Source organism: Lissotriton vulgaris, chromosome 10, assembly GCF_964263255.1.
Source record: "Lissotriton vulgaris chromosome 10, aLisVul1.2, whole genome shotgun sequence".
In the NCBI taxonomy this organism is placed as follows: domain Eukaryota; kingdom Metazoa; phylum Chordata; class Amphibia; order Caudata; family Salamandridae; genus Lissotriton; species Lissotriton vulgaris.
In genome coordinates, this window is record NC_141698.1 from 145,083,951 (window position 1) to 145,107,557 (window position 23,607).

The 23,607-nt window shown below is 44.2% G+C and overlaps 1 protein-coding gene across 1 annotated transcript in view; it reads left to right on the plus strand.

The window, feature by feature from the left end:
• The window catches only part of TMEM130 (transmembrane protein 130), a 236,468-nt gene that overhangs the window by 19,660 nt on the left and 193,201 nt on the right, over positions 1-23,607 (plus strand). The window contains exons 3-4 of the mRNA XM_086942397.1: positions 1,680-1,845; positions 22,624-22,784. Of these exons, the coding sequence (XP_086798523.1) occupies positions 1,680-1,845; positions 22,624-22,784 (327 nt within the window). The remainder of the gene's footprint in view (positions 1-1,679; positions 1,846-22,623; positions 22,785-23,607) is intronic.

Sequence of the window (23,607 nt, forward strand, 5' to 3'; positions counted from 1 at the left end):
AGTGGGAGATGAAGTGGAGGCTAGGGTTGTTCTTTGTGTACTTCATTCATCTTCCATCTAGCAACCATCATTTTTGCAAATGCAAATGTTTATGAATAGCAACCATGAGATTCAGTCACTGCACATGTGATGTTATACTGCTTTCAAACACATAATACATGCAAACAATAATACTAGACAATGAGACTTGCATTTGTGCCAAACATCTGGACTTCATTTACAATGGAATCTATACTTATCTCACCTAGGTATAGATGTTCACCCAAAAAAACTGTAAAAATGCTGCAGCCAATCATGAATTGTGCAGAGAGGATTACATTGGAATGCCCATGTAGAATATATGGTGCAGAGACCATCTTATGGCCTCTTCCCTTAGAGTACAAGAAAAGGTGTTTATGTGGAGCACCACCTTTGCAGTTTGAAGAACAATAAAAACTGTTGCCAAAAAGGAAAAATAGAGGGTGAAATTCGGGTACAGAATGAAAATGCTACAGGTGGTACTGCATCATTTTCATTGACTCTTTTTTATTACAATTGTTTACGTAAACTATGCCTAAAACTCTTTTCACACCATTTTTATGCTCACCAGTTCCAAAGACAAACCATGTCTCAGTGTTTTATTTAGGAGAGGATGGCATCTTTGATTTGAGCAAAATACGCAGTGCTGGGCAAAATTGAAATGTCACAGAGAAAATGAGCAAACTTGCAGAATTTCACATTACATCTTTTGCATTCCCATTCTACAGCAGAGGTAAACCAACGAATGTGTTAAGAGAACATAAGAGTTCAATCATTTTTTTAACATCTGTAATACTTCGTTCTAGACGAGTGAGAAGGCACAAGGGTGGCCTATTCTAAACGGTGAGTGGACCTTTCGAAAAAAATGGATGCAAGAGCCGGACAACAGTGTGGGAAAGGCTGGCTCAATGGGGCGTATGTGCAAGGGGAAATCACCCCCAGAACGTCACTTTTAGGGATGTTCTGAGTGACGTTCTGGTGACGATATCCCCTTTTCCTTATTTACAAAGCATTGTAGGCCACTTAACATGGCTTAACACCGCCTTGTATATAAGGACCCCTTTCACACTTCACTTAGCACATACAAAAAGGGTGCAATGAGTGCTGCAGTTGGTGTTCCACTGCAACGCCCTTTTCTTTTTGATGCTGCCCCATATTTACAAGGCTGGGGCAGTGCCAAAACTAAGACCAGGGAATAACTGGTCTTAGACTGGCGATACAAGGAGAAATGATTAATTTCTCCTCATATTTTGCTCTTTCCATGTATGTTGAATTCTGCAGCACACATAGAAAGAGAAAATTGCCTTTAAAGTTGGTTTATGTGCAGGAAGGTGTTACTTCCTGAACATAAACAACCACTTTTGCGCACAGACACCCATGCAATATAGCGCAAGTGTGCCTGGGCTGGCTCTAGGCAGCTTTATTTGAGACAGCGCTCGGGGAAACACAGAGGTGTGCTTTATTGCTCTTATACAGGATAATTTGAGCACACTGTTTTATTTATCAGTATGCATCAATAAAACATTTATTAAAAAATTCTCATTGCAGTATGTTTGCAAATGTGTTGCATGTATCATACAAGAATATATATTAATGCACACAATTTGGCACGCTCTATTTCAGTTTTGTCCACATCAATATCGATATAATTTTGTCTGCAGACTCTTTATTGGGGGAACTCAAGATCATACAAGAAAAGAATGTATTCACCCGGCACGGATTCCACCTAGCTACAGGAGAGCTGATTCAGATAGACTTCCTTCTTTATGACCCCAGCAGTTACCTGAAGTCTGCTTCCTTCTCTTATGCCTGGGACTTTGGAGATGGGTATGTAGTTCTTCACTTCTTCCAAAAGGACGAGAGTTCATGGTAATATGTGTTACTCTGTAAACAAGAAGAATAGCAGTGTGTGAAATTTAATGTTCACCAGAAACTTGTGTGAATCTGACATAATTTCCACTTTTTGATGGTAAAATGTATTTTTTTTCTCAAAAATTACATTAGCATTGGCATGTGACCAGATACAGGGTATGTTTACAACAAAAACTAAAAGACGAATTGAACTTCATAACAAAATTTCATTATGAAAGGTTAATAATCAAGGGAACAAAAGGACATTACAAACCCCTCGTAGAAGCAAATGTAAATGGATGTATGACAGTTCAACGCAAGGAATTACTACGCATGCCTTTACCATGCATTTTTTGCAACGCATGCCTTTATCACACATATGCCTTTACCATGCATATCCCCTTACCATGCAGATAAATATAGTTAAGGTAAGGCAACCTTACTTTAAGGTAAATCGTATACACACATATAGATATATATACATATGTCTATGTATATATACATATAAATTGTATACACACACATGTAGATATATATACATATGTCTCTATGTATATATATATATATATATATATATCACGCTCCAAATCCTCCTCTGATACGAAAAAGATGACAGCACTCGGGGGTTACTCATGAAAAGTGCAGATTTATTGTTCCTTGCAGGCACCCTCCACAAACGCGTTTCGGCGTGCTGCCTTCGTCAGTGTGGTAACAGCGTTATTCATTACTAGGTGGCTTTAAGTAAAACATTTGCAGTTTCTAATTTGATGCATAGAAAGCGACAGAGGACAACCCCACTATGGTTTCTGTGGGCGCCATCTTTGAGTGTTAGTGGGCGCAACCTGAAGATGTTACATAGGTTATGCGGTTTAGCCCACAGATGGGCAAGGCTATACAGAAAGTGGGTATACACACTAATCATACTGTTCAAAGCATAAAACAGACTAGAAAATAGAGCCGTGGATCGGCTAAGGTCCTCTACCAGATGCATCAAAAAACAATTAACACTCCACCAATATACTGCATGGAAATGCCATCATGTGTTACCGAAAAGAAAGATCATAAAATCATTACACTGTACAAATCCAAATCTCACGAAACAATTGTATGTATCGTTGTGTGAGTGCATTCATGCATGCCGGATCTGTGAAATAAAACGTGTGTTATCGTGTATTCTCACAGGGTGATTGTATGCCACATTGTGAGCAGATAGACAAACAAACAAACTGACAAACAGGTGCATATGTCCGCAAATGTCATGTACAACATCTCATTCCAGCCGCAATGAGGACCCTGTGTGTATTATATACATATATATATATGTGTGTGCGTGTGTGTGTGAAGCCGATATATTAGTTGTGAGCCACTCCGCAGAAGACCTCAACCTTATCGCATTCACAAACTCAGTGAAAATACTCCAAACTGATGACATTTTAGATTTGTTCCCACAATTATTCAAAGGACTACGGAAGATAAAGAAGCCACCAATAAAGGCTGCACATCGATAAGGCAGTACAACCGGTTGCACTAAGGCACCAGTGAATCCCTTTTCATCTCCGGCCACTAGTAGAGCAAGAACTCCTGAAGCTGGAACAACAAGGCGTGATGGAAAAGGTCACAGGTCCGATGCCCTGAGTGTCCCCTATGGTGATTTCTGAAAAACCAAAGCAACCAGGGAAGATCCGGATCTGTATTGACATGAGGATGCCTAACCAAGACATAAAAAGAGAAAGACACTTAACACCAACGGTAGATGATATCCTGGCCGACCTAAACGGGTCACAATGGTTCTCGAAATTAGACCTGAACGCTGGATATCACCAGTTGACGCTTGCGGAAGAAAGCAGGTATATTACTACACGCACCTTGAACTTCGCGCTACAAAAGATTGAACTTTGGAATATCTTCAGCTGCAGAAATTTTCCAAAGTGCAGTAAGGGAAATTCTATCAGGGCTTCAGGGAGTACTCTCATCCATTCATCAACAATTGAAGAACATCACCATCGACTCCGAGCCACTCTTCAACGATTGGCAGAACACTGCGTGACCCTCCACAAAGAAAAATGCCAGTTTTCCGTAAAACAATCGACTTCTTCGGGTATGTCTTTAGCTCAGAAGGTATCAAGGTAGACCCCCGAAAGTCACAAGCTGTACAACTTGCTCCCGCACCGACAAACACCTCCGAAGTGAGAAAGTTCCTGGGGATGGCAACATATTGTGGACGTTTCATTCCGAACCTTGCCACAATCGCAGAACCACTGCGAAACCTAACAAAGAAAGAAACTCCTTGGCGGTGGACTGGAGAAGAGGACAAGGCATTCAGACAAGTACAGTCAGCATTGCTAACCAACACAACCATGGCGTACTTTGATACCACTAGCTCAACAGAACTATTGGTGGACACCAACCCGGTAGGCCTGGGGGCGCTGCTTACCCAAGAAACTGAACCAGGGACTGGGTCCCGTTAGCCTTTGCGAGTAAAGTACTCACAGTGACAGACACCCGGTACTCACAAATAGAACAGGAAGCATTGGCTATCAAATGGGCATGCAATCATTTTCATTTATATGTAAGTGGCCACCCTTTCAGGGTAGCTCCCGACCACCAGCCTCTCCTCCCGCTCTTCAAAGGGACTGCTCCTTATCCACCTCCAAGAATTGAAAGGTGGGCAATCCAAATGCAGTATTACCAGATGGAGCTGGTATATCGTCCAGGCGCCAAAAACCCTGCTGACTTTTTGTCACGCCACCCCCCATCCACAACGGAAACAGATGATGGTCAAGAATCACAAACGTAAGAGTTCATCAATATGGTATCACAGTGGTCGTGTTCGCTAGCACTATCGATAGAGGAGATAAAGTCACACATGGACACAGACACAATCCTCAAACGAGTGGCTGATGAGCTGACAAACAGTTCATGGGTAGGATTTCTCAGAAACACGCAAGGGTGGAGTGAGCCTGACAGGACCCGCCTAGGGAAGTTTTGGAAAGTTCGAGATGAACTCAGTGCCGCAGAAAATGGGATCTTCCTAAGAGGCTCACGGATCGTCATACCACAAAGTCTGCAAGAATGAGCAACAGCCCTCGCCCACGAAGGCCATCAAGGCGTAGGGGGAATGAAGTCAAGGATGAGAGAAAAGGTATGGCTCTCGAATTTAGAGGAATGTGTGGACACCACTATGCGTAACTGCAGAGCTTGTCAGCTAACAAGCAACCCTGAAGCCCCGGCACGAGTGATCTCCGAAGAGCCGTCCCCATCTCCTTGTTTTTGGGTAAGCCTTGGTTTTGGGAGTTTTCCCGATGGGAGAGTCCCAGCCGTTCTAATTGACAGGTATACCAAATATCCGATCGTCGAAGTCCTGCCCTCTCCAATTTGCAACCCGTGCTAGAGAAATCGTTTGCCCTGTTTGGCCTGCTAAACATTATCAAGATGGACAATGGGCCCCCATTCCAGGGCAATGAGTTCAAAAACTTCCTAACATGACTGGGCATTAAACATAGACGAATCACACCCCAAAGGCCGCAAGCTAACGGTGAAGCTGTACGATTCATGCGCACCACCAACAAAGTTTTGCGCATAGCCATGGCCGAATTCACTGACCCAGAAGTCGATCTGCAACAGTTTCTCAGAGAATACCGCAGCACACCTCACTGCACAACACTGCGATCCGCCTGTTCACTTATGCTGACAGGACCTCGACGAGACCTGCTGCCCATGGCCGACAACTGGAGGCAAGAGCCAGGCTCGGAGACGACAAACAAATGACAAAGCAAGTCAGCACCGGAGGGCGCGAGTCCGCATAGTGACCCCGGGGTGTTCGGTGGTATTACGAAATCGATGGAGTGGAGGAAAGTTCTGCACCCCTTATGAACTGGGTCTGTGGACCGTGAAGTCGACCAACGGCACTGACGTCGTGGTGGAACAGGACGGAGAAATTATAACACAAAACAATTTATGGTTCAAGAGAGTTCCTTCGTCGGATGGATCCCGGCAGGCCTCAGAACAACCAGAGTCCACGAGGCACAATTTGACCCAGGGGAGAGTGTTTCGGATGAAACTCCTTCTCCATGTTCAGTAGGATCACCTGAAGCAAGGAGTCCCCGGCAAGAGCGGAAAGACCGCTGGCACCCATACTTTCTCAGGCCGAACCCTCGGCCTAACAAGAGACTAGCTGATTTTGTATGTTAAATGCATAGTTTGAAATGTTATTTGATGAACCAATTTGGGATGGGATGTAACGGACTAGTTGTTCACCCAGTCGGGTGAAGCCAGGAAGCACCCACTAACAATGTTACACTCTCGGGCCAGGCGTGGCCAAACAGCATAAATAAAGGGGCCAGGGTCGCTCGAGACTTCCGGTCCAGACCAGTAACTACAAGTGTCAGTCCCCTTAATTGCGCAGCGCTGCGGTGTGCAACGTGCAGGGGTGAATGACCGTGTGTGCAGCGTGGGTCCTCACAGTATCTCCACCTTTTTTGGCATCCCCTGTTACACCTTCAATTAGTTTGGAGCAGTGGCATGAGACTTTTGAATCGTATCTGGAAGTAATAGATGGTGAATCGCTTATGTCAAAGAAAAAGAAGGCATTGTTACTTTACAATCTCAGAACAGAAGGTAGGAACATACTTAAGAGTCGTCCGTTGGAAATTGTGATGGTGCACTTAGAATCTGGGGAAGATGGTCAAAATGAAGTGATGGATGAATATGCTTCTGTTATATATATTTATTTATTTATAGAGTTTTGTATAGCGCGGACAAGTCCCGTGATTATCAGAGCGCTTAACATAGAAACATAAAAAAGATTACAAATTACAGATTGTCATTATAGTAGTAAATTATGATAAACACACATATATGAGGTAGTAGGCGATATGCTATCAGGGGTGATTAAATAAATATATTCCTAACGCCTGTGATATTAGCCATAGGAGGTGCATAGGCTTGGCTTGTGTCACAGTCATATCGTCAGGTTCGGTGAGGTAGGGTTACATAGTATTATCAGTGCAATTCCATGAGTAATCAGCAATAAGAGTTGGCTAGGTATGGCTTGTGGGAAGGTTTAAATAGATAAACCAAGTAGGGTAGAGAATTATATCATTATGAATGTGAGATATAGTGTAGAGATTACATATATATGAGGTGACCTTAAGGTGTGTAGCCGCTGTTTGATCGATTCATTGTCATTGTCTAATTGATCTTCAGAATATTCATGATGAGTCCGATCTTCTTTGTCTTGAGTGTTCATACTAATGGTCGGTATATATCTCTATGTAGGGTATTTACTCATCAAGTGGTTCTTAAGTTCCCGTTTGAATTTTACAGTGTTTTGAATCACCCTGATGTTGGGGGGGGAGTGAATTCCAGACTCTGGGGGCGGCTCCGGAGAATGCTCGGTCATAGGTCTTTTTCTTCCGGAAGAAGGCCGGTCGTAGTAGCAACTCCTTAGCGCTTCTCGTTGGTCTGTTGCCTCCCGATAGCTTAATTTTCTTGGCTAGATATCTAGGCGTGCTGTAGTGAACCGCTTTGTGGGTAATACAGGCCATCTTCATTTTAATTCTCGCTTCGTAGGGTAGCCAGTTTAGTGCCTTTAAGTGGGGAGATATGTGATCGAATTTCCTCGTTCCCGTGATGAGTCTTGCCGCAGCGTTGAGACAGGCTTTTAGTGGTGCAGTGGAGGTTTTTGGTAGGCCAGCTAATGTGGTGCAGCCATATTCAATTCTCGAGATCACTAGAGATTGGATAGCCAGTTTTAGATCTGCTTCTGAGATAAAGGGTTTCAGTTTTCTTAGATAGTTCAGGTGGAAACGGGCGCTCTTGGCCATTGTGTTGATGTGGTCTTTCATGTCAAGGTTCTTGTCTAACGTAATTCCTAGTGATTTAGCCGAGTTAATTAGGGTCGGAGTACAGTTCAGAGCAGTTACCAATTTAGTCCAATCTTTTACCTCTGGTTGACTCCTTGCAGGTGATATTAGTAGGAATTTTGTTTTGTCGGCATTAAGTTTTAGATGATTAGCCGTTAGCCATTGTAACGCTCGCTTTAATGTTTCATTCATTAGGTCAATGTCATCCCGACAGGCATATAAATTTGCGTGTCGTCGGCGTACATGTGATAGGAGATCTGTGATTTACGAAGAATCTCCGTGAGAGGTTCAACATACAAGTTGAATAGATCTGGGGATAACGTTGAGCCTTGTGGGACCCCTATTGCATTAGGGCACGGGGAGGAGATTACTTGGTTGACCAGGAATAGTTGTGTCCTGTTCTGTAGGAAGGAGTTAAACCAATTCAGTACGTTTCCAGATAAGCCCATCCTGTCACGTAGCCTGGTCATCAATAATTCATGATTTACAGTGTCAAATGCTGATGATAAGTCTAGTAGGATCAGTAGGCTCGCATGATTTTGGTCTAGGGCTTGTAAGGCATCATCAACAATATGCAGGATCGCTGTTTCAGTACTATGTCCAGTTCTGAAGCCTGATTGGCAGTCATCTAGTAATGAGAACTTAGCGATGTGCTGACTCAGTTGGCCCTGCACGCATTTCTCAATAAGTTTGGCAAGTAGAGGGATGTTGGTCACTGGTCGATAGTTCTTCGGGTCTGTTGCATCCGCTGTCGGTTTTTTGATGATGGGAACTACCTGCCCAGTTTTTAGGCAGTCAGGGAGGGTCCCTTGTGCAAGTGAAGCATTTATTATCTCAGTCCAGATAGGAATTAGGGTGTGGCTGATTTCTCTTACACATTTTGCTGGTAGAGGGTCTTGATAGTGGTTGTTCGGTCTGAGTTCTGCTAGCGTTTTGGCGATCTTTCCCTGGTCATATAGTTCAAATGTGTCCCAATTTGCCTTATTTTTGAATGAGGACCTTCAGTTGTCGCCTTGGCCTCATTTGTAGGTGAGGGAAGGGTCAAGAGGTTAGCTGCTGCACTTGTGAGCTCACCTTCTAGTAGTTTGTTTTTTTCCGTGAAAAATGAAGAGAACTCCTCGCAGCTTATGGGAGTTTTTGAGCTCTCTTGAGACGTTTTGGCTAGTTTATTAGACTGTTGTTTTAGGATCTCGAAGAGTTTTCTTGGTCTGTTTGTGGCATTGTCAAGTTCAGCCCTTATAAATTCTTTTTTGGTGTTGATTATCTTTTTGTTATATTGTTTTCTCGTTTTTCTGAGGTCTTTCAGCTCAGGGGAGGAGGGATGTTGTCTCCGTTTCCTTTCAGCCATTCTCAGTTTTCGCCTGTCTTCGTTCAATGATTCATTAAACCAAGGATTTTTTGGTTTTTCTGAGACATTTTTCAGTTTTTGAGGCAAGGTGTCGTTGACTATATTACGGATCGAGGTTATGTAATGATCCGTCAGCTCGTTGACATTGACATTCTGCCTGTTGTTACGAGGCTTCAGGTCTTTCTCACATCTGTCCACCAGTAATTCAATATTGGCTTCTTTTGTGTCTCGAATCAGTTTTTTGCACCTGCGGGGTTGCACGGTCTTACCCTTTTTCATTGTGAGTATCGCGAATGTTATGGCGTGATGGTCAGACCAATCACACGGGTCTATAGCAAGGATTGAAGTCTCTTTGTTTCTTGAAATAATCCAGTCAAGAGTCGCTCCTTGTGAGTGAGTGGGCTGGGTGCATGCTTGCGTAAGGTTTAGCTCATTGAGGAAGTCTTTAATCGAGTTCACCATTTTGTCATTGCCGTCGTCCCAGTGGAGGTTAAAGTCTCCTAGGAATATGTTGTTGGCATCCGAGTTAGAATTGGCAGTTATAATCTCTATTAGTTGCTCTGTGAACTTAGTGTTCTCTCCCTGTGGGTAGTAGAACGCATGCAGGTTATAGCTTTGATTATTTAGTGATCGTATGTTAAGACCAAGGTATTCACAGGATTCAATGGGGTCAGATTGGAATTGGTTGACCTTAATCTCGGACCGGTGAATGCACGCTATACCTCCTCCCACTTTCCTTGGTCTGTCTAACCTGACAATGTTATATTGAGGTGGTACTAGGAGTTGTAAATAAGCTCATACAAAAATTGCCCAGCTGTCAGTCAGACGTGTTTCTAGTGTAGAAAAAAGGTTAATTTTTCAAGAACTTGCAGATCATTGAGGAAGAGTTTTAGTGCCCCAGTGGTGAAGTCTATCGAAGGTGGTACTAGGAGATCAATGGTAGGAGCAGCGGCGGTTTCTCCCCACGGGCGTCGGGGCTCCGCCCCGGTTGCAAAATGGATCTCAATCATATTTATTTCATTTTTAAAAAATACGTTTTCAAAGTCTAATTTTGGCTCTAGTGTTGATTGTGTAACTAACACACCGCTACTCTCTTCCCCAGCAGCCCGGGCCAGTCACCAATCCCACTCCGTGACTTCGAGGGAAGCATCACGTGACATGAGACTGACTGACAGAAGCATTAGCGTTTTGCCGGCTGAGACCCTCACAGCCCTGAAGGCTGTGATGTCATCAGCTCGGCACAAACTGAGCTTCAAAGCCCAGTCTCCACCCCCTGATGGCGTGAAGATAGAGTTAGCCCCGGGCGTTTTATCTCCAAGCCCGGGATCGCTAACCCTCCACGTCAATCAGGGAGTGGAGGCTGTCACCAAGCCCTTTCCCAACTCATTACAGGGCGTGGTGAGACCCACCCTGTGACGAGTTGGGAAAGGGGTGTGGTAGGGGGGAAGCCGAGGATGTGAGTCTGCGCAGACTTGACCTCAGGCTCGGACTGTTTCTCGCGCCATCCACGAATTGGGGATTTCCTTTACAGTAAGAAGAAAAGAAATCTTAAGCACCTTTGAAGTGCAAAATTAAGTATGTATTTTCTTCAATTCCTAAAATTCTCTTTAAAAAGAATGAAACGATGGGGCGTTGACTCTGAAATTGGTGTCACATTTTAATTCCCAAAGTTCAAGGAGTCGTATGAAGTTGTTTGCGATTAATCACGAAGCGATGTCAAAAAAACAGCCAGTAACATCATTTTTCGTGTGTAAAACTAATAGTTTATGTTTGTGAGCGGGCATTTGAAAATGTTAATCTCCGTCCAAATTATATTCAGTTTTTGGAAATGACGTGTAGATGTGGCAGAGTCGAGCCAGCTGATGCACATTAGTCTGCGGTGGTGGCAATGTTTACCAGCTAATGCATGTTACTCCGGGAAGGTGGCAGCTTTTACAGCAATTGCCTATTACATTTTATTTAGAGTTTTATATAGCACGGACTAGCCCCTAGGATCTCGGGTATCAGCGTTACATGAGCTTTGTTACAGATTTATATTAAGCGTTTTGCCTAGAATCACAGCAAGTTGAGCGTCCCTCATGTTGCACTTTCTGCTTGGCAAGTCGGCAGGTTCAGGAATCATATTTATGTGCGCACTCACTCAGCTCCTGGACAGGCACCTGCTCAATGTGGCCTGGGTTTTACCGAAATCGGGCCTAAAATTAAGGCCTAAAACCCCACCATCCACGTGCAGCATTCATTTGCGCTTTTTTCTTGGCAGCCTCACAAATCAATTTTTATGTACGCAGGTGAAGCAAGATGACACTGGCAGGCCATTTAAATGTTTATTTTGGATAATACATTCTCAGAAGGGAGACGGGGTACTCTTTCTGCTTGGGTTGTGGGTTGAGAACCAAATCTTGCCTTTAAAATTTACTGGGGCCAACATAATTAGACTTTTCTTAAATTGACCCATAGCAACATCATTCAACTTTGCTTGTAAAGTCTAGCATTTAAATACAGTTTAAGACCAACTCACGCAGTGCTATTTGACAGCCGCCTGCCAGCATAAAGGTGCCTGTGTTTGTGTCTACATTGATTGAATATAAAAGAATAAAGGGTTTTTTTTAATGCCGTGGCAATTGGCAGCATGTTTCCGTTTTGGCGCCTGGTGGAGTGGAGGCCTGCCACAGGGGAAAGTGGGCCTCTGCTCCCAGAAGCTCTCATTGTCCTCAGCCACCCCCTGCCAGGCCTCCATGCTGGGTCGTTGGCTGCCAGGGGCACAGTGATGTGTGCAGCATGAATGGGTGGGAGGGAAGAGAGCCTGCATAGGTTATTGTGTAATTAAACGATTGGCCTCCCACTGAGGCCTGACTCTCTTGCAACAGTTGTTGCACCCCCATCCCTGTCCCCCTGTCTAGAGGGTATTTACTTAGGAGGTGGCTGGGCTGCTCCAGATAAGATTGCCCCCCTAGTGGAGAAGTGTGGCTCAGGGGTTAGAGGCGGCAGACCTGGAGCTTGAGTTTCGGCCCTGGACCAGGGTTCAATTCCCCGCCTCGGCGGGTCTTGGGCTCAATAATCCCACGGACTCGATAATTCTCGCTCCGGTGCCTTCTCGACTCACGGGTTCACACTGCGACTCTGGGCAATAGCTTGCTTAATCTCCACATCGGCCCTTCGGGGTGGGACGCCTGGCTTTCGCCTTGTGGATACCCTTCCAGGGTTATCTCACAGGGGAATACCAGGACGGGTTCCCTAAGCAAGCGCGGAGATGCCCCAGGGTAAGTCCAGCGCTATATAAGTTTCATAAGTTTCATACATATGGCCCCCGCCCCAACCTCATAGGTTTAACCCTTTAATACCTAAAATGGAAGAATACACAAGTCTAGAAATTTAAAAATGGCATGAACCTTTATTTGCTTCTTTTTTATTTTTTACATGTAAATAGCAATTTTTTGCTTGATATCATCACTGCAATTACTTACATTTTCAGCCATGTGCTTGGGTTTGCTCAACTGACATCAAAATCAAGGCCACTAGGTCAGTTTTATCTAATTGTGCAGCACAGTTTTTTCACCTGTGTACGTTTGTAAATTCATCATTTAAAACATGCCGGAGTGATAACATGAGAAACAGAGTGTGTCCCATACACTGAGGGATAGATAATTCATAGGAGATGCGAAAAAGAAGTAGAGATGCAGGAAAGAGAGAAGGAAGAGTTTGAGAAAAGTTATGGCCTCAAAGATTCAGGAGGAAGAGGTGTCTGATAAGGATTAATGAGAGAAAGTTGGATTTAAGAGAGGGTGTCTGTAGGTAAAGTTTTGTGAGTTGCTGATGTGAAACAGTCAGTGTGAGTGTGCGTGAGACAGACAGCAAGTTGATAAGAGAAGATGCGGTTACAGTTGAACCTTAGAAGGGGGGGGAAAAGCAGTAAAAGCAATATGTGGAAAATTAATTTTAAGAAAGTTTTGAGAAAAGCCTGAAGGTGACGATAGTGAGGAAGGGAGTCAGTAAATGTGTATGCCGTAAAGTGGAGGAAGGAAAATAGAGGATGTCAAAGGAAATCGTAAGACTCCCTTTTATGTGCCAACTGGAAGACAATTCATTCTGGGGCTTCTGGGACAGAGGCTGGAAGGCAGGGAAATGAGGGAATTTTCTTACAGCGGCTGAATAGGAGATCTGGAAATCGGGCAACTTCCTCACACTGTCCAATTAAGCTTTAGGGAAATCTGTAGACTCTCCGAGGGATGTGGACTAGGAAACAGGGAAATCAGGAGACTTCTTGACAGATGGCAATAAAGAAATCAGAAATCTTCCCGACAGCTGGGCCGTAGGGAAACCAGGTGACTCCCCAACAAATGCTGAATGTCCAAATTTGTCGGATTTGTAATGCGCATAGCTGCCCCAGCGACGAGGCATCCCAGCGCATCCACAGACTACTCAGTGAGAACCAGAGAAAGCTAAAGATTACACAGGGAAAAGCCAGGTCTTTATTACCTTTTCGAAAGGCAAGGTGGTTCTGAATGGCTCGGATGGACACAGGGAGCGAATTCCAGAGTTGCGCAGGACCGACCACCCACTCTAGCTTTCAAAACACGAGGGGTACAGACCAGCGCAAAGTCGGCTGATCTCAAAGGACGCCGCGGCACAAACGGAGACAACACAACAGACTTCCCAAGTGTTACCACCTTTCTTAGGAAAAAATATGCAGTGCTTGTTCACGTCTTGCTATTCTGGATCAGCCAAGACCTGGAAAGTGAAAAAGAATTTGTGTCAAATTGTCAATAATTCTTTATTAGCATGACAAGTTTGAGAGCAGTGCGTCTGCGGTTGAAATGCTACATTATTAAGGGTGGTTGTCTGAAACGGCACTGTGTATGATTTGAAGGAATGCAGTGTCTCACGTTTTCTACCACTAATTGCTTAGTGAGCATATGTCACTAGAAGCACATAAAGCACATTTGAATGTGACTAGTTCGGTGTTGGTGAACAGGGCAACTGTGTAGTTCTATGTTTGTGTGAGTATGTAGTCATGAAAATTGCATATTTATTATCTGGCAAGATATTAGCGTGGTGCATTAAATTAAATATGTTTCTTAGTTAAACTGACGTGGTCACGAATTGTGTATATGTCTGTGGTTTAGTGTTATAGATGTCAATTGAACTCTACATGCCACTGCATTTGTGTTTTCATTTAAGCTGACCTGGTTTGCTTCAGTTGTTAACATACGAGACACATGTGCCTAGCTGATGACTGCTGTGGACATGTGATTTGTGCATTCCTCTGGCTCCTCTTTGGTGTAGTCAGGTGCACTATACTTCTTTGTGATACTTCTTTGTGTCCAAGTATTAAAACAGTTGAATAGGCCTTACATGACCACAAAGAAAGATCTTTGGGCCTCACAAGAGTTAAGTTACAGAGATATCAGTAAAACACAATTCCCACTTGGCATCTGTTATATAGGGTCTCATATTACATGACGCAATGGCATTTAATGCTGTTCTAGCAGAGACATTCAGATCATAAAAACTTTCCCGCGCAAAAGTTGCTCCGTGCTAGCTCTGCAAGATCTTTGATTATAATCCCACTGAGTGTGCGCTGCTGTAAGCAGTTTGCATCGTGTTCATGCGAAAACATAACGGTTATAGTGATCATATTTGTGATGATTTTTATTTTATGAAGGGATTAAAAAACATTAGCAGCCTCATTGCAGGAGCTATTGCAGGCACATTAAGTGAAAAGTTCTGCTTGGGCATGGCCATGGCATAATCTACATTTTTGACGTCCTCTACCTGAAAGCACCACAGCACATGAAAGACGCATGTTGCTTTTAGTGACTTTATGGCCCTCATTTAGTAAAGTTGGCGCACGTGCTTTACTGAGTGGGCATGAAATGGCTAACCTTCGGCCACCCACCGCTCCTAGGTGTCTGGCGCCGTTTTATGCACGCCGTCGCCGGGTAATGCCTTCACTTGAAGTGTTGTTTATTCATCGACACAACACCTGCTTATTTATCTCCCTGCATTTGGCAGACACATGCATCGATCAATGTTAAACTGTCACACAAGGTTATTTTTCTTTTACATAACAGTGCAGGCCTATGGTAGTCGTGGCATATTAAATGTAATAACTAATACCTTATGTGGCAATTTTAAGTGTGTATTTAAAGCATGTTGATTCGAAATGAATATGCCTGTGAAATCAGAGGATATATTTTCATATGTTGCTACATTTTTCCTTGTAATATTTGAAGGGGCTGGTGAGAATGGAAGTTTGTGAGACTGATTTGTATCGCTACTGATCCTAGGAATAAGCCTTTTGATGAGTTTATTGCAATATATATTGTCAGATTCATAACGTTCAGATTTTATGTTTGCACATTAAGTGAAACCCTCCTGATCTGTAAATAGTAATCTATTAATGTGCCAGTGGTGAAATGTCTATTTAATTATTACAATAAGTTATTTTCGCAAATTGAATGGCGATATAAATCAAGTTAAATGTAAATGTGTAAATGTACAGGAATTTATATAGCGCAAATCACCGAGCGGTTTCTAAGCGCTTGCTTAGGGAACCCGTCCTGGTATTCCCCTGTGAGATAACCCCGGCAGGGTATCCGCAAGGTGAAAGCCAGGCATCCCGCCGCGAGGGGCTGTTGTGGAGATTAAGTAAGCTATTGCCCAGAGTTGCAGAGTGTGAACCCGTGAATCAAGTAGGCACCGGAGCGAGAATTGTCGAGTCCATGGACATTTTAGGACTCAAGACCCCGCCGAGCCGGGAATTGAACCCTGGTCCCGGGATGACCTCTGCTTCCAGGTCTGCCTCCTCTAACCAGCGAGCCTCACTGACTCTTTGCATTTTTCAAATTATTAATAGCTCATGGGTTATGTCTGTGCTTTGAGAATGTAATACAGCAACTGATAAACCGTTCTTCTCGATCCCTTTTGGAAAAAATCCTATTACTCTGTTTTAGAGATGTAAGTGGATGGGTAAGGAGCTAACTAGAGTTGCACCTGTAGACCAACTGCATTTTAGGGATAAAATAATGGCATTGGTTAAATGGCAGGGACAGTTTCAGCTTCTGGAGATATGTTTACTTTCATTCTCCATCATGCCCCAATTTTGAGGATATCACCCTGAGGCTCGTATAATTTTCACTGATGTTATACCCGAGAGCTGACTTTAGGGGGTGTTTGGGCTGGTGCAGTTTACTATACAGGCTCAGCTTTGCACATTAGTTGTATCTCCCTGGTGACAGGTAATGCCATGCTAGTGCCCATATTACTCCTCTATGAAATGCCAACTTATGCCGAGTTTGCACGACGCAAGTACCCTGCAACTTATAATCAGAGCCCTGGTGTCACCTGTTCAAGTAACGTGAAAAAGAGAGCTGCCCTGGACAAATTTAAACACTTGCTGGCTGCAGCTGTGTGTTTTCATGCTCTGAGACTCTATTATCCCACCATTACCCATTATCCAGCTGTCATTTTACAGTAATCAACCCGAGATGCAGCTTCTTGGAGCCCCATACTGAGCTGTCTCTTCTCAGAGTCTAGTCTACCACCTTTTTGTATAAACCGTCCCATTGGCTAGCTGTCGGATAAAATACATCAAGCCCACCTGTTGCTTCTCAGTGCCCCATACCCAGCTGTCTCTTCTCAGCATCTATTCTACCACCTTCTGGTCAAATACTCCCATTGGCTAGCTGTCACTTTAGAGATATCGAGCCCAGCTGTTGCTTGTCTGAGACTGAGCCCCTCAGCCAGCTGTCTCTTCTCAGAGTCTATCATCCCACCTAAAAGAGACAGACTTTCCATTCGTCCCTAGTGCTGATATACTGACAAAGAGGCCAAGAACCAGTGGGCACAGAGGCTAATCTCCAACTTCCCCCTAAACCGATCTGTGTACAGAGAGGCCAATTAGTGAATGGTCATGTAAGAGGACTTCCCTCTCAACTTTAGCGGTGATCTGTTGAAAAAGAGGTAACGGGAAAGCCAAAGGACTGTTTTTTAAACCACAGAGTAGGGCATTTAATAAAGATGATAACTAAACTCAGTTTGATAAGTCTCGAGGCTCCGCAAAAAGTGTTATGGTGCTTTACATGAGCACCAGTTACAAAAGGAAACATTCATTTTTGTTAGGCATGGAGTGATTAAGTGATTTGCCCAGAATCACAGGATGTTTAGCGTCATTACCGGGGCAAGGGTAGATTGCTGATAGCAGCCTCCTTCTGTGTTTAAATCCACCTCTGTCAAAGCTGACAATTGGTCAAAGGTCAATTTCGTTCTGAGGTTGCCATGCAGTACGCCTATCAAGGGCACTGCCAGTGCCAGGGCATACAGGGGTGCCCTCGTTTTTTTGTCCACGCAGTGTATCCAGCACTGCAAGGTGGTGAATTGTAGCAGGGATTGGTGCGTCCTGTTTATTTGTTTGTTATTAAAATACATCTGTGAGGTACTCAGCAATGCATTGTGTTTCAAAGTCTGTTATGAAGCTCTGTGGTTATGATGAAGATGAATAAGCAGCTGCCTATGTTATATGACACCACTTTATTAATGTAATAACTGCACTTTCACAATTGCTTTATTAACCTTCCTGCTTTCACAAATTTGCTTGAAAATGCACCATTTGTCCACTCTTTTTTCAAAATTTTCGCGGGGGGAATTCCCCCCGAACCCTCCTTAGGGGGTTCGGGCTTGCTCGCTACGCTCGCTCGCTACGGTGCAGTATGATTAGCTTTTTACGCCCCACCACTTTAAAATGTCACCAGCCGCCACTGGGTAGGAGATACATTACACAAAAGGTTCAACCCCAGAAAAAATGTGGTTTTGGAACATCATAAGTTTCTACAATGTGCGCAAGCACCTGATGAACCATGGATGACTTTGTGGCAGCATTGGACAAGTTGGCAGTGACGCGCAATTATAAAAATCTCAAAGATGATATAATAAGGGGCCAGTAAATTGAGAAAACAAATAAACGTAAGATTCAAGAAAGACTGTTGTCCACGGAAGATCTGAGTTTGGAAGCTGAGTTAACTATTGCTGGAAGCATTGAGCATTCTGAGCACTGCATTAAAGAGATGAGCAAAGGTGTTTCAGAGCAGGAAGTCAAAGCCATAAGTGAAGAATTTGTCAAGAGGGCCCACAAACCGCCAATGGACAAAATCTTCTCAAGTGGGTATCGGGGTGGTGCCAAGCAACAAGGTGGCAAGACTGAGGTGTCATGTTTTAGGTGTGGGAGTAGGTTGTAAATAAGCTCATACAAAAATTGCCCAGCTGTCAGTCAGACGTGTTTCTAGTGTAGAAAAAAGGGTAATTTTTCAAGAACTTGCAGATCATTGAGGAAGAGTTTTAGTGCCCCAGTGGTGAAGTCTATCGAAGGAGACACGTCTGAAGAGGAAGAAAATGTAATATTAATATTGTCTGACCAAACTGAGGATGTTGTTGCTAATCACGTGGGGGTGACATGTGCAATATAATTGAGAATATGTGGTCTAATGCCTATCCTGAGGTGTTTACAAAGCAACTTGGTTGTTTGAAAGGTTTCAAACACTGCATAATTTTGAGTGATAAGGCTAAGCCAAGAGTGCACAAGGTGCGGCGTGTTCCCATAAATTTGAGGGCGGAACTTAAGGTGGAGTTAAAGAAACTGTGTGACTTGTACGTCATTGAACCCATTAAGAGTTCAGAGTTGTTGGCCCTAGTTGTATTGGCACGCAAATCAGATATGTCCTGGCGTTTATGTGTGGATTTGCGCGATCTGAATTCAAATATCTGGGTAGACTGCCAACTACTCCTCAACATCAATGAGCTGTTGTCCCCTTTAAATGGTGCCGTAATGTTTACAAGACTTGATATGTCGGCGGCATATCAACAGATAGAACTGTGCAATGAGTCGAGACAATTAACCTCGTCTGTGATCCCTGAAGGAGCATACCGATATAAGCGCATGCCATTCAGGCTTGCCTCTGCATCTTCAGTTTTCCAAAGGTTGATGAACAATTTATTTGTTGATGCATCTGGTGTAGCATGTTTCCAGGACAATCTGTTGATTTATGGGAATACTGTGGCTGAGCACGATGCAAGACTGGAGAGGGTGTTGGACATTTTGAAGTGCTCAAACTTAACCTTAAAGAAAGACAAGTGCAGGTTTTCTTGTGATGTTGTGGATTTTTTAGGTCACCATGTGTCTAGCAAAGGTGTTGAACCGAAGATGAAGATTTTGAGAGCAATTGAGCAAGCATCTGCACCTAGCAGTAAAGATCAGTGGCACTGTGTAATTTATGATAAACAGGTTTATGATTGGATTCATGCATTGATGTGCCTGTGCATCTTGTTTGGAGACCTGACGAGGCTCCCTGTTTTCCACAAGTTAACCTACTTGCCAGGCCCGCATCTTCCTTTTTATTACATGTATGTCACCCATAAGGAAGGCCCTAGACAAGCCCTATGGGCAGGGTGCAGTGTATTTTAAGGGTAGGACATGTACTTTTGAATTTTACATTTCCTAGTAATAAAACACTGCTAAATGTGATGTTCACTACTTCAAGGCCTGTTTATATTGAGAATTCCTTAACCCCTTGCGTGCTGATGACGGCTCCCGTCTGTCATGCGTCAAAGTGCTCCTGTGCTGATGACGGCCAGGAGCCGTCATGACCATGCCCGCGATCGGAATGTCCAGCACAGGAGCGGAATTCCGGCCCCTGGCAAGGGGTTAAAACATATTTGAAGAGTAATTTTCAATTGTGAAAATATAAAATTAGGAGTTTGGTGTCCCCTGGACTCACAATTTAAAATCACAACTTATGGTGAAGTCGGATTTTAAATTGTAAGTCTGAAAATGCCACTTGTAGAAATTTGACATTTTCTTACTTTAACCCCTTGTATGCTGATGACGGAACCCCTCCATCATCAGCTGCGGTGGCGCTGTGCTGATGACGGAGCGGTTCCGTCATGGCCCACCCGAAGCTCCTGCGCGGCGCGACTTCCGCACAGTGCAACCAACGCTGGTGAGGGAGCGGTTCCGTCACCAGCATGCACCCGCCGCTCTTCCACCCCGCCCCTTAGCACTGCGGCGGAATAGCCGCCACAGTGAAGGGGTTAACCATTCAGTGCCTCTGTCTGTCTCTGAATGTACATCTGGGTTGGGTGATAGCTGAGCTTTGTGCATTTCCTCTAGACAGTCACACAAATGTGTGACATTTGAGTCCTGATAGCCCATCACTATGCTGATCGGCCTTCCTGAAGCAGATTAGAAATGAGGAGCTGACACTTGCACCTGAATAGGCTGTGTCTGTCCCCACACAAAGTGCTGCAAACCCTACTGTAGTGAGTCTGGAGCCAGGGCAGGAAAGGAAGGGACTTTGTTATCTTCAGAGGCCTCTTTGAACTCTCCACCACTTCAAAGACACATTTGAGAATACGTGTTGGACCCCTGATACCCTGAAATCAGAGCTTTGCAGGGACCAAGTACATTTAGCCTGGAAGAAGAGCTGCTGTGCTGCAGGATGGACTGCTACTTCACTAACTGATTTGCTGTGTTGACCTGCTGTTTTCTGATTTCTGTGCTGTAGCAGGGACTGCCAATTTGCTACCTGATCTGCTGTTTTGGCTTGCCGCCTGCTGCTTCTTGCCTGGGAGTGAGAAGGACTGGACCTGATCTCGACATCCTTGAACCCAGGCTTCTCCAAGGGCTTGCTTGCATGCCCCCTATTCTTGAAGTCTTCTGGCCATTAAAGACTTCCTCCAACTCTGCTTCAGCTGATCAACTCTTCCAACTGTGAGTTATCTCTTACCTGAGGAGCCAATCTAGTCCTGCGTCTCAGAAATGGGCTCTGCATCTGTCGTCTACTTTAGAATCAACACAGTGATGTCTTTGCCCTGACTGGAACCGACGCAGTGCCCTCCAACACAGTGCCAATTTGATTATGACACAGGTCCGACTTCAAGGCTCGACGATTACACACCACTGATCAAGAGCCCTGACTGCGAGGTTTGATGATGCAGCGCTGATCCAATTGAGCCGTTGCGATGCTTGGCAATGACGGAAGACCCAACTGCGATGCTTGGCTTCGATGCATCGATCCGACTGAGTGAATCAAAACCTAGTCTTGCTCCATCCAAGTATATTTTTCAGCAGGCCCTGCATGGGTCCTGTTGCCGGCCTGCCCTCCATCATGGTCAACCTGAACTTTAGATTTATCACAGTCTGGTGAGCCCTCAAATAACCTTTTAGTGCTATTGACTCTAAGCACTGTTTTTAGATTTCATCTTTAAAAATTCATATCTCGACTTCCACTTATTGGATTTTTGTCTTGTTGGCCTTGTTTTACTCAGATAAATATGTTCTATTGTTCTAAACTGTGGACTCTTTTTGTGCTGTTTTCACTATGTTACTGTAACTTAAGTGTTGCACAAATATTTTACACATCGCCTCTTATGTTAAGTAACTGTGGGCAGAGAACTCTGCTCCCCCCGCGGAGTGTGCAGAGATTTGCCTACTCGCGTTCCGCAGAGAACCCAGAGTAGGCAAATCTCTGCATACTCTGCGGCGGAGTGGAGTTGGCCAGCCCCCGCCTCCCACACCCCTATTAAAAATTGATTAACAATTACCTAAAATTACTTTAAAGTCAATTTAAACCACTTAACTTGCCTATGGCGTCCCCGGGCTGCCCTCTTCTTCTTCATTGCCATTTCTGGGAAAAATGCACATGCACGTGTGCGCATTTCTCGTGAGAAATGCGCATGTACGGGCGAGCGCGCATGCTCAGTTTTCCCCAGTAACAACCATGTAGAGGAGGACGGAAGCACGGGGATGCCGCAGGCAATGTAAGTGGTTTAAATTTACTTTCAAGTCATTTTATTTCATTGTTTATCAGTTGTTAATGGTGGGGTGGGAGGCGGGTGGCGGAGCTATGCAGCATTTCACTGAGTTTGTTTTCGACTCCGTGGCACTCCACGTAGCCCCGCCACGTACATTACACCCAGGGTTAATGTTAAGCCTGACTCCTCTGTGCCAAGCTACCAGAGGGTGAGTACAGGTTAATTTAGGGTGTTTCCCTGACATGCCCTGACTAGGATTGTGGTTCCACTTGGACAGGGTGCAAACCTCTGCCCACTAGAGACCCAATGTCTAACAATGGCTTACTATGAGTAAAGATGGATTTCAACTCTCATTTTTAACAGAAAAGAAATGCAATACAAGCACAAGATATATTTCTTCTTAATGTGCTGTCAAGAGAAAAAGTATTCTTACATCACAAATTAAAAAAAGTACTTGCAAAAAATATGAAGTTTAAACAGACCAAAATCACATCTAAATGGCAACAATTTCTGCTTAACAACATTTTGTTGCTCTACTAAAAAATGATGTAAGAGTTAAGTCATATTTTTCGCCAAATCCTTTTATTTAACCTATATGATAGAGAGATTAAACAGTAGCATTTGGCTGTCAAAACCGGTGCTAAAGTACTGAATGATGTATCGCTACAAGTGTTGATTTGTCTGCACAGGGTTCTGAACTCCTGATTGATTTTAGTTGTCTCTCTATGTCACTTACAGGTATCAGCTGATCACAGAGGAGCCTTCCGTCCGCTATAACTATTCCACTCCTGGGGCCTATGCTTTTCATCTTACAGTCGTTGCAGAGATAGAGGCTTCCAGACATGAAAGTTATTTTGTGCAGAAAACTGGATATTTTTCGGCTGACCTGCAATTGTTGGGTAATTGATTTTCACTTGTAAATAGGGTTGTTCGTATATTTTTATTTCATATCAGCGGCAGCCCCATCGATATGGTGGAGGAGTGTCGACCTCCCCGTTCCAGGAGTGTAAAAAAAATACACATAAAATGATAATAAACCAGGGTTTATTAATATTATGATTTGTTTCCCTGAGTCTTTGGAACAGGGCCAGGGGGATAACAGGCACCATAAGGACTGAAATGCAGGGTTATCAGTGTGCATGATGGTTTGGCCAGCCGTCTCTGGCCGGCCAAATCGTCATGCACACTGAAGCTCTCTCCAACCCAGCTGCGTTGCTGGGTTAGAGAAAGCAAGTACAGGCCCCCAATGTCCATGGGAGTGAAAATCATTGGTGCTCGGGCTGATCCTGAAGCTGCCCTCATGTTTGAGAACAGCTTCAGGATTGGCCGAAGGGGATTCTGGGAGCCTGTGCCCACAGTGGAGCAACGAGAGGAGCAGAAAACAGGCAATGTGGCAAGCTGCAAGCGACAGGTAAGTCCTCCCCCCCTTTATTCGTTGTCATCTCTTCCCCCGCCCCTGCCTCCCCCACTCTCCTCTAACACCAGCAGCTACTGTTTCATTTTGCTTTTTTAGATAGTGTCATTTCAAAACAATAATATTTAAAGCATATGTTCGCATCAGTGTTGTATTGTCCTTTCGGGCAGTCTGCCAATTGATCCAATTTGTAAAGTGCAGTGCGCGGGCTGTTTTTTGTTCACGTCATGGCACAAAGGACCAAAAAAAAAAACACCCACGCACTGGACCTTCAAACTGGCCCATCTGGCAGAGACTTAAAACCAATA